Source organism: Parasteatoda tepidariorum, chromosome 4 (assembly GCF_982258835.1).
Source record: "Parasteatoda tepidariorum strain Cologne lab strain chromosome 4, Ptep-v5.0, whole genome shotgun sequence".
In the NCBI taxonomy this organism is placed as follows: domain Eukaryota; kingdom Metazoa; phylum Arthropoda; class Arachnida; order Araneae; family Theridiidae; genus Parasteatoda; species Parasteatoda tepidariorum.
The window spans coordinates 75,451,054-75,463,459 of NC_141758.1; the positions used below are offsets into that span (position 1 = coordinate 75,451,054).

Genomic DNA, 12,406 nt, shown 5'->3' on the forward strand with positions numbered 1-12,406 from the left:
ACGAACTATAAAACTTCGATGGATTGTAGAACAAAATCGGGGAGTATAATAAAAAGTTAAAATTGAATAAAACGAAATTCTGGGGTGATTAACTGTTAAACTTAACGTAAAAAAAACCCTACGGGAAGCTCTGCAGGCCACCAGAATGCAACTACACAGTTGAAATTTGGGATGCTAAAAAGGCAAAATTTGTTTATGAACTTTACACTTTATTCAGATCTTTTTTTATATTCCATTTGTTTTCAATTTCCATTTTAAATTTTTTTTTAATTTTCATTTTTTTTCTTAAATAGTAAAAAGAATTTTATTCAAACTTGATTTAGATCTTAAAATTCAAAGATTATTTAAAGAAATTAGGCACTTACTTTCTTAGCAAAAAAAAGGAGTCAAAATCTAGAACCAAAATGAGTAGGGGAGAGGGGGGCACATGTGAACAGGGGGCACATGTGAACATGGTATGTTTTACCAATATGATTTGAAATAAAAAATCTCGAAAAATTTTCAATTGATGGCAGTACTAGTCCTACCTCTCTGAAAAACTTTCAGAGCAATGAGACATTTTGTTGGTCTATTCTGACAATTTCTTTGTATCAGCTGGTGTTGCATATATTATAATTGCTCGCTTCTCCAAGTGAAAGCATAATATAAATCAACTAATAAACTAAAATTAACTATTGCAGATCATTATATGAACATTCAGGTAAGTTTATGACAATTATTCTTTTTTTTACTCAATTAAAAGTTCATTATTTTTTAAGTTAGGTTTAAGAAGGATGAAGGGGGCACTTGTGAACAAAACATCTGGGGCAGATGTGAAAAGTTCACAAGTGCCCCTACATAGTATTAAGATTATTATCCTCATGATATTATAAGTTTAAAAAATATGTATGCATTTAAAATTATCATTATTTAATTTTCCATAATTAATTTATTAATTTTTCCTTTAAAAAAAATTTTTTTCTATTAAATGGTTGATCGCGCATCACGCATATTAACTGATACACCTGAGAAAATAGAATTGTTAAAGCTACAAATGAAAAGATAGAAAAAATGAAAAAAAAGCATGAAAGAGTATTAGAGAAGAAAGAAAAAGGCCCATTACAACACCCGTGGAACATGAAGTTGCGAAAAACCCAATTACGGATAAATTATTGTACAGCTGAAAAATTATTTTCTTATTGACAGTACTGTTGTACAATTTAAATTCACATAGTAAGCTACAACCCCCTCAGTATAATGCGTATCTATATCTGTTATACTAAAGATTTTTTTTCTTTGAAATATGATGATTGCTTTGTGTTTTTAATCTTGTTCATATGTGCCCCAGGCCTGTTCACATGTGCCCCCAATAGGGGCACATGTGAACAATTGAAGTCATTTTTCTAAAATATTTTAAAGTAAAGAAATATTTTATTGAAAAATCTCAAAAAATTCCACAAGACAAAGAAAATACTATTTAAACATATGGACTTTTTTACTATGAAAAATTGATGATATTTTTCGGAAAGTGAAGAAATAAAAAAAATTTGTTCACATGTGCCCCCCTCTCCCCTATCGTTATTCTTTTTCCATTTCAATGTAAAAAGGATTTTTACTTAAATATTTAAATTTATATTAAGACTTTCAAAATATGCGATCAATATTTTCGAACGATCATGAAGCGATTAAATACAACAATTAGAATTTAATTGTAGTCATTTTTCAACCTAATAAAATGATTCTAAAATCACTAGTCATTTAAAATGTAGTGTTGTTTTTTTTCTTAACAGCAAGACAAGAAAATTAAAACTATTCTGTTACGAAACAGTTAAACCAAAGCATAGTCTGAAATCAGTTTGTTTAATTGCAAGTAACTGTTTGTTTTATGGAAAATATCATTTGGGAACACTTTCCTAAAAATAAACTATTATTACACAACTCTATTTTCAATACCCATAACTAATAAAAGAATTAACAATTAAGTTATTCTGCAGTTTCCAAACGTGCAGTGAAACGAAATAAATTAGGTGCAATTGTCCTTAAGTTATGGTGATTGTTTTTATTTTCTCCGCCAATTACTGACTATTTTCTCTGTTATAATTCTTTGAAATCAATGCTTGTGATCATAAATTTTGAAAATAGCAGTAATTTCTTGCAGCTGCGAATGTATTTATGATGCATAAAAGTCTGTGAGCTCAGCTAAGGAACACTCTCATATTTTGAGAGTCGAATCTAGATAAGAAACATTTTTTTTTTTGTTCCAGTGAGCAAGAAAGATGCTTTAGTTATGGAGTTCTTCTTAGCTACGAGACATGAGAATAAATTGCCCTAAAAATTAATGAGGTTTCTTAGGGGATATTTCCCAGGTTTTAATAGACAACTTGTTTTCTCGCTGTCATTAATGTCACTTTGAAGTTAGGCAGATATTCATTTGCATGCAAAAAGGTTTCCATAAATATAATGCAGTTTCGCCCCAAAGATTTCTTTTCTGAATAAAAGTTATGATGATAATATTAACTTAGAAATGTGTGGTGAAAGCTGTTCCGCATTGAACACGTTTAATATACATTTGCACTATCGTAAGAAGAAAAAATAATTTATCTATCTTGTGGGCGAGGAAAAATCGTATCTATTACACTGGGGAACAAATTTTGTGTTGCATTTATAAATATCCTTGATCTTGCCTAATTCGGGAGTAGGGATCTCAAATACGAAATTAGCTTTGCTCCTAAAGCTACAGATTTTTTTAAAAAGTTTTTTAGTCTGTTTTTGTTAAAAGGTGCAAAATTAAAAAAAAATCACATCATCAAGGTTAAAACTGCATAGGAACCCATACATGCTAAGGGCACTACTCTATTATGAAGTTTACTTAGGAGCAGTTATATTTAGGAGCAATTGAAGAAACAATTCATAATAAGCGGCCCTAGTGGCGTATGGCGCTAGTATAACTTAAGGAAGTTTGTTGCTACAACAATGAGACCTTCTGTTGTATATAACGTTTTTTAACTTGAACATTTCTACAATAAATAGACTGAAAAAAATTTAAGGAGAATTTTAATCTGTAAAGAGAAACAGATATTTGAAATCAGTGACGTAAAAATATCCAAGACTCGTTAAAGTATACCATGCAACATAAAATAAAAAAAGTTGTTCCCTTGTGTAATATATATATATATATATATATATATATATATATATATATATATATATATATATACCCTCCATCTATAACAATGGGCTCTCATAGGTTTTCATGGTTTCTCGCCCAGGAACAATGTTTTCATGGGGCGCATTAGGACCCATAATCCTCATAGAACAATCCCTGGCGTAAGCTACTTGAACATAGTTGCAGACCAGGTTCACCCATTCATGGCAACAGTTTTTTCTGTGAGGGATGGTGTTTACCAACAGGATAATGCACCATGTCATAAGGGTCGAATCGTCATGGATTGGTTCGAGTAACATTCCAGTGACTTTCAAGTCATGTCTTGGCCCCCAAATTCACCTGACCTTAATCCAATAGAGCATTTGTGGTCCTACTTGGAAAACCAAATTCGTGCTGCCACGCTACCCCCGCGCAATATGATGGAATTGCAGGACCAGTTGGTAAACGCCAGGCACTAGATACCTCAGACTACCTATCAGCACCTTGTGGAATCAATGCCACGGCGGGTGCTAGCAGTTTTGAGGGCTAAAGGTGGTCCTACATGTTATTAGTAGGGTGGTCATAATGTAATGACTCTTCGGTGTATATATATATATATATATATATATATATATATATATATATATATATATATATATATATATATATATATATATATATATATATATATATATATATATATATATATATATATATATATATATATATATATATATATATATATATATATATATATATATATATATATATATATATATTTTTTTTTTTTTTTTGAAATATATATGTATATATATATATATATTTCAAAATAAATGGAAAAAAATCGGATATACATAATGCGTCCTAAGATTATACAGCTTAATGCTACACTTAAAAATGAAATTTTCTTTTTAACTGCACCATTTCATAATTTCAATTTACCCCAATTTCGTCCTACATCCGAAAGTTCAAGCGCTAAAACTATAGAAACCTCATATCTTTAAGCTCACTTGTTGTACGCAAGATTAAACACTCTATTAAAAGTAACATTGAATGTCGTTACATCCAAAGAGCAGATTGTTTTACGAGAAGGTTTGTTTTTGTACAGAATCGTTGAAAAAAGTAATAAAAACATCAGTCTTTAAAAATGTTAAATTTACTTTCCAGCACTGCATTTGTATTAAATGTGGGGTAATAAGAACTATAATTTTGAAAACAAGAATTTTCGATACATTGTCAAAAATTCCAGATCAAATTGTGGTAATATCCATTTTTACCGACGCATGCTACAAAACAAAAAAATCGGGTATATAGACCAAAACTTTTACAGCAATGATTATCGTTAAATCAATGAATTACTCTGATTAAATAAATATTACTGTAATAATTATGGTATAATATTTTATTATAAGAATGGTATAATATTATGGTAATAATTATGGTATAATATTATGGTATAATATTCACGGATAATGAACCCAAAGTGCCGGTGCTCTATACCGTAATTAGATCCAAAACTTTTAACAGAATAGAGCACTACCATAACGATCGGAAGAATTATCAAATAAGCTATTTTAAATATTGTAAATTTAGGTTTAATTTCCGAAAAGTAGTTTCGTGAGAATTTTTTATAAATATACTACTTTCATCGGAGAATACAACTGTGACGATTAATTATGTAGCTAACTTTAGGGAAATTAAAATTGCCTTTCAGTGCGCAAGACTAAACACTGTTTCTCAGATAGGAGTAACATTGATATTTGTAGGACAAATACTTAAAACACATTTAAATAAAAATAACATTTAGTTATTTGTTTGATTTAATTTAATGAAATCCCGCAATGGATAAATTTTATTGATAATAGCCTAAAATTTACTAGCGGCTGAATAGTAACGCAAATAAAGTAAGAAGTTGCGAATTTAAATTTATAATTTATTTAACTTTGCACTAATAAAGCAATTTTTCTAGACATAAAATTACAATTTGCTGAAATTCAACAATATTAAAATTAAAAAATAACTTTCATGCTCAACTATAAGCTGTAACCATGCTTAATATAAATATTCGATGGCAGAAAGTTTACAAATGTATACATTTATTAATTTATGTTTAATTTATGTTTAATTTATGTATACATTTCTCTTAATTCTAATTTATTAGATTATTATTACATTACTTTTGCTACAATTCGAACTACTGAAAATTCCTTAGCAGTTAAAGGGAATTAGGGGTTAGAAATTTCTCTAAAAAAGGGTTAAATAACCATTATATCATTGCTACTTTACCATATCCCAAAAAACAGTTAAAGTCGTTTTCAAATTCTTAACTACAAGAAAGCCGTTTATTAACTGCTTTCACAATACGGTTAAACAAGCAGAATTTTATCGCACAAACTAGTTCCACGTAATGAAGTCATTTAGTTCCTTGCAATGGGGTTCATATTATAGCGGAAAGGGCTAATCTATCAATCTCGAGGCCTAAAGAACGGGGGTACGAATACCAACGTTGACTCCACATTTTTCCAATTCTCTTCAACACACGACGAGAATTGGGTATCTTGCAATCCTCAATTTGTGAACTTGTACTATTAGAATACGATACTCTAATTCACGCATATTAGGCAGCACCATAAACCCACTTAACATAAAAAAGTCTAGCATTTTCCATCTCGTACGATAGGGGAAACAAGCAAAAAGGTTAATAAGATCGCGTTCAGTGGTTCATTTGATAAAACACAACTCAACCACAACCTAACTCCAATGTCCATTGCCTAATGAAAATCTTAGCTACAACGTCAAATTAAATTTCTTTTTTATGGTTTTGAAACCATGCTAGTTGTAAATGGTTAACAACCGTATAGTTCACTATTCATAGTATTTTAACCATATTAGTCGTAAACGGTTTAAAAACCGCAAAGGTGAAAAAGTTTCTTTACCGTAAACTTTACGGCTAATTGGATAGGCGGAGTGTTGCTTGTTTTTTTTTTTTTTTTTTAACTATAATTTTAGAATGAAAATTCTGACAGTGTACATTATACCGTTTATGGATGTCATTATGTTGCCAATTCTTAACAACATATTTAAAATTTAATTTTAAATATATAAATCGTTTAAAATTATTTTTAGGTAGAGGTCCTAGAAAACGCTCGTTCCCTGAAATTCCTAGGTTGCTTCCCCAATCCTCAAGACAGTTCACCTTGCACCAAAAACTCCTCTCTACTCTTTTCCTGTATTCACAAAAAGAAACACCACAAATCCCACCATCAGAACAGAAGATCTAGCAGCGATGAAAACATCTACGCCCCGCCTGTAGAAGTCATCAGTCCATCCCCTTACGACACTGACCGGACATGCGAAACGGATGAGACTAGATCCAAAGATGACATCTGTAGTACAGACGATGAAGAATACATCCTTTCGGGCTTCAGAAAGCGTCCCAAAACCTTTTATTGCGACCCAAACAGATCAAGAGATTCAGATGGGTCACTGGTTTGTCAAGGATCCATTAGAGGTAGAAGAAAGCTAGAAAGTTCTGCCAGTTTTGGAAGTCAGCAGAGCTATAATGAGAGTGAGAGGGAGTTTATAGCCCGAAATATTCGTCGGCCGTCGCAACTGAATATATCTGCTAGAAGTCGAAATGACGTAAGTATTCATTTAAAGCGATTTTTTTCTTTTTTATACGGGTTACAATGCTCAAATGTAAAATGTTAAGTGGCATATTAATGACATTAACATTTTTAGTGCTAGAACATGTTTCGTATTGAATCTTTATTTATTCAGTTAAAATTATTAAATGGTACATTTTAAGAGAAACTACAGGTTTGTAAACAACTATTTAATGAGTCTATATACCGGGCTAGGACCGTTGAAGTGATTAGCCATATTTTTACAAAATATCATCTTTGAAAAATGCTTCTATTTTTTCCCATTTCTTGCTTTTGGTGTTTTTATTCAATTTTATTTTTTCCCACATTATTATATTTTTACAAAGGCTAAAAACTATGAAATTATAAACTATATTATTTTAATTGGTGATATTTTAATAATTAACTATTCAAGGTATCATGATTAAATTAAAAGCGTTGAATAACATTTTGATAACATTTATTCTTCATTACAAGAGTTACTTCTTGTAAGTCTTATAATGGTTCCACAGAAGCTCTTAACCTCTTAACAAGTTCTTAAAATTTCTTCTAGATAACAGAACAATGTATAAATATGTCTTATTGCTTACATTTTAATCATTTTTCCTCCAAACACACTACTCACCCTAAACTTTATACAATTTGCGATTAATTTTCTCAAATTCATATTAATGGCACTTGACATGTTCTTACAGTAACTCTTAAAATTAGAATCATCGGGAGTATTTTTGCAGTTTAAGAGCACAGTGAAAAATGGACACAGAATTTCTTTGTTTCAACGAAACCATTTCTTTCACTGAGAAAGAAAGTATGTCTTAAACTACTAAAATATGGTAACATTTACCGCCTTTCTGGCTGTATGAGAAAGCTAAAAATCTCAGTAGTTTTAACGCAAGCCTTTTGGTAATGATTTTGGTAATATTAGCAATAGATTATGATTTTCTAATATTTGATAAAATTTGGTAAATGTGGTAAAATTTGGTAATTTTATCATGATACATTAGAGCAGGTCATAAAATCCATTTATTTGGTTACAATTACTTTTCAATTTTGTATTTTTTACTAAATGTGGGGCTATAAGAGCTATAATTCTGAAAACCGAAATTTCCGCTAAGCCGTTGCGGAAACATTACAGATTGAATGGTTTAGGCACCGTATATTTTGGTTTTATTGACCAGAATTATTGATTTTTCATCAGAAAGGTTAAGAATACACAGTACAGTTTTACCAGTTTTTTTTTTTCATGTGGGAAACACTGACCTTGAACATTTCGTCCAGCTGTAAATATAACTATCTTCTTATTCGATGATGTGAATTTCATCAAAAGCTAAATTAAACCTATGAGTTCCAATTCATTTAAAAAGTAAGACATGAAATAAAAAAGAACGAATGAGTATTCTGGTATCATCAGGAATCGAACTCAGAAAACCTATTTGTTAAGAGAATGCACTAAAATATGCACTATACCATCATACAGTGTAAAAAAATTTTATCAGAGGATAATCATTGCAAAAGTTTTCGTATTATATTATTGATCATTTTTTTCATAAATAAATAGTTCATTATAATATAAATAATTGTTAATATTTAAAGTTAAAATAATTGTTATTTTTTTCATTCATTTTTTTACATAAATCTTGAGAGTAATGTAAATTTTGATATCTTATTTGACAATCACCATAAACCGAACAAGCAAGAAACAGCATTAACTCCCGAAGGGCACATAAGTGACAAGTGAATGTGGTAGTAGATATTCGTCAAATATTTGTAAGTTCACGTGATTTTGTGACGAAATTGAATACAAAAAATAATAAACTACACCTCAAGATTTGTTGAATTTCCAAAAGTGAGAGAATTCAGAGTTTTTTCTAATAATATCTATATAGATATTTCTCTTACACGGCGACAAAAAGAGCCTCATTACAACTACCCGAATGGCAACGCTAGAAAATCGACCAATGATTGCCGCTAAAAATGTCACATGCCATATCTAGCTGAGATGGCTCAACATATAGCGCTTTTAAAAACGGAAACTGAAATAACCAGGGAGAGCATAAGCTAGGCTCCCGCATAAGCTAGGGCCTAGGCATAAGCTAGGCTCCGACAAAGGTAGTCTTTGTCGATAGGTCTCTATTTTAGCATTTTGTCGAAAGCACTTTTTTTCAAGAATTTATATATTACGAATTTATTTGACGATTTTTGATTTATATCACGAATTTACTTGTTTTACTAGAATTTATTTGCTTATGCAGGCTTTTCCATTGCAAATTACTTATTTCAATTCTTAATAGACTTAATTATAGCCAAAATTTTAACCTTTTTAAAGAGATATCAGTTTCAGAAATTTTATCTTAAGATTTTATACTATAGCACATTTCTAATAGGTTTAACGTATTAGATGTCATTTATTTGAATTTAAATTTATTTTAATGACTTAGTATTTACTCGAAAGATGTAATTTTTTTTAAAAAAATAATTATATGGATTTGAATTATTAATTTGAATTCATAGAATTTTGTGCATTTGCAATGTACCTAAGTTAGTAGCGAGCGTTGCGAGCTTGGTTTGCGAAGCAAACCATATAAAATTGCGTAGCAATTTTCGGGGCGTTATTTCTCGAGCGTTAGCGAGCAGGGGGCGCAGCCCACTATTATTTAAAATTATGTAATTATTTTCAAGGTAATTGTTTCCCAGATACATTTTTTTTTTAAATTTATAATGTGTACGGTAATATTTAAGCGTCCAAAGTGTCCTAATTTTTGGAGTCTTTCACTATTCGTTGTTTAAAGTAAGTGTAAGAATTCAAACTACAATAACTATCAAATTGTGTTACTAATATTTTCAAGATGTGTTAAGTCTATCGTAGTTGACAAAACACTCAAACTGGAATGGTAGTGTTTGCAGTGGATTAAATTAACGTTGGATTGGCGGCATTATGCGAGGGCTTGTTCTAAATTAATCTCCAATGCTATGAAACCTACCAGATCAGATCTTGATAATAGATCAAGTTATTTGCAGACTCAATTCTATAATTTATACCGGTTTAAATTGCAGCAGTGTATTAAAAGGCATTTTAAATAATTTACTTCGTCATAAAAAGTTTTTTAACAGATAAACTTAACATCGTTATTTATCGTTTTGGATTAGAAATTAAAGCGTTAATTAAAAATGAGTATTTCCAAAATTAGATTTTACAAATAAAAATATACCCTGTTAAATTATAACTCGTACTTGTATTCTGGAAATGCTGATGCTATTTGTTTCCTCAGCATAAGGAAGAAAATTGTTTAATTATAATGAATAAAAAAGTAAATTCTTCTTAAGTAATGAAACTTTTATTTATTTTACATAATTTGTAACAGTCTGTTCTGCTTCATAGATACTCGGAAAAATTGTGTTTAGTTTCAGAGTTGTTAATTACTGAGCCTGAAAAGTAATTTAAGTAAATTAACTGAAAATAAAAGCCAACCAGGTTGAAAATGATGTTAATAGATTTGTTGGTTGGATGTAATTAATTTTGGTAACATGCCTGCTATTTAAAAACTTTGAAATTTACAGTTCATTAACTTTTACTATTTAAAAGGAACTTTTAAGTTAATTTTTGTTTGTAATAACTGTTTCTGTAAAAGCTTTTAATTTTGAAATAATTACTATATTTTAAGATAAATTAAGATTGTTATAAAGAAATTCATGCTTTTAACAATCAGAAACAACGCTTTCCAGAATAATTCATTCTAAGAGTTTCTTAAAGTTTCAATTTTAAACGGTTCTAAAAGTGAATATATTTAAATTGATAATTCTGAATAAATATTTAAACAGTTAACATTCTTCTAATGAGATACTTAAAAATGCATCGCATTAACAGAAAACAAAAGCCAAGAACTGGAAAATTTTGGTTGTTAGAATGAATAGTTTCAAATGAATTCCCTAATGAGTGTTAAGAAATTCATACAACACAGGCAATTTGTAATTCTATACTGATTTTTTTTCTAGTATTACGTTTAAAAAAATAAGGAAACCTCACCATCACTACTAAACCTCATTTTCATAAATTAACTTAGAGTATTTAACGCAAATTGATGGATTAAGGTTGAGTGCTTGCCCCATTCTGTTACTTAATTAGCGATGATAGTTTTAATTTTAAAATTCTAATTAGCTGAGAGTTCTAAACCATTTTCCTAAAAGAGCATAGAATCAAGCTCAAATAAGTAAAGTTTAAAGGATCACACTGTTCTCTTAAAGAGACATTTTTTTTTAAAGTTAAATAATTATATTGCTTAATAAATTTTGATTTCATAGTTAGATTTTCATTTTTCAAATAAATTAAATAAATTAATTTAATAAATTAATTGAATTACAGTTTTTTTTTTCGTTATTAAATCAAAATTGAGCACTTAGCGATATACCTTAATCTGTAAGAATTATACACAATAGTGGAATGGTTCATTTTTGTTCAAATTTTATGGATTCTGCTGCAATATGTAAGGTCAGTATTGTTTTGCTCAGTTATGTTTCGAAATATTTTAAAATGAAAATGTTGCTTTTTTTAAAAAAATTTAATTCTGTTTTTTATTTAAGTTGAAACTTTTGCACCAGATTAAGAATTGTATTTAATTATTTTAGTTACTGCCTTCTTATTCTAGATACTACCTTATATTCTAGTTACTACTTGTACTGACCGGTCATTATGAAGCTCTGTAAAAATTGGATAGCTGATATCTAGAACTTCTAATAGTTGAAGGTTTTTCAACATAAAAAATAAACCTCTAGATTCAAATTTTTCAAAAAACCGCTAGCAGTATTTGTCAATTGAATATACAACTATTTAACGAGAAGATTTGTCTGTAAAATACACTATTTAGATCAACATAGGATTAAATTACTTTACATTTGTGGAGGAATGGAAATTTTAAAGTAATCAGTTTCGCATTATGACTTTTACTGGAATATTACATATAGCATAAGAACTAATATTATACTATAAATGTGTGATAAAATTTAAAAAAAATTGTTAAAATTCGGTAATTTTATCATGATACCTTAGAGCATCGCATTAAAATCATTTGTTCGTTTAAATTAATCTTCAGTTTTGTATTTTTTTTTTTTTTTTACTAAATGTGCGATGGTTTTGAAAGCCAGAATTTAAGGTAAACCGTTGCCATATGAACGGAAAAATTACCAAATACATAGTTTAAATACTGTATATTTTGTTTTTATTTGCCATAATTTTGTTTTTTAATTTTTGTTCTTTTACCTAAATCTGTCATGGCAGAAAGTCCATTCGCTGGCTGTGGTGTGTAAGCTTGGAAAGAAGGGTATGAGCTCAGGTGCTGACCCATACTGACTGACATGCCCTTAAAAAATCAAATGCCGGATAAAGATTTTTTTTTTACTTCTGTTTCTCGGCAAGGGAAAATCGTATGCAAGAAACAATACTTATTATTCATTCATCAGTTTCCTTAAAGGCGAACAAAGAAACGTATATTTGCTACGATTTTTAGATATCATTTTTATCAATTCATATTAAGATATACGTTTGTATACGTTGTTGATGTACGCTGGAAGCTTGAATCCATTTTGCGTACACTAAGATGCTAACATGTTCTCTCCATAAGGATAGGAGTTCCTTTTTAACTTT

The 12,406-nt window shown here is 29.4% G+C and overlaps 1 protein-coding gene across 2 annotated transcripts in view; it reads left to right on the forward strand.

The window, feature by feature from the left end:
• Positions 1-12,406, forward strand: part of LOC107444278 (uncharacterized) — a 684,996-nt gene that overhangs the window by 582,694 nt on the left and 89,896 nt on the right. For both annotated transcript variants that reach the window (XM_071182438.2, XM_071182439.2), the window contains one exon: positions 6,251-6,766. In XM_071182438.2, coding sequence (XP_071038539.2) covers positions 6,251-6,766 — 516 coding nt within the window. The remainder of the gene's footprint in view (positions 1-6,250; positions 6,767-12,406) is intronic.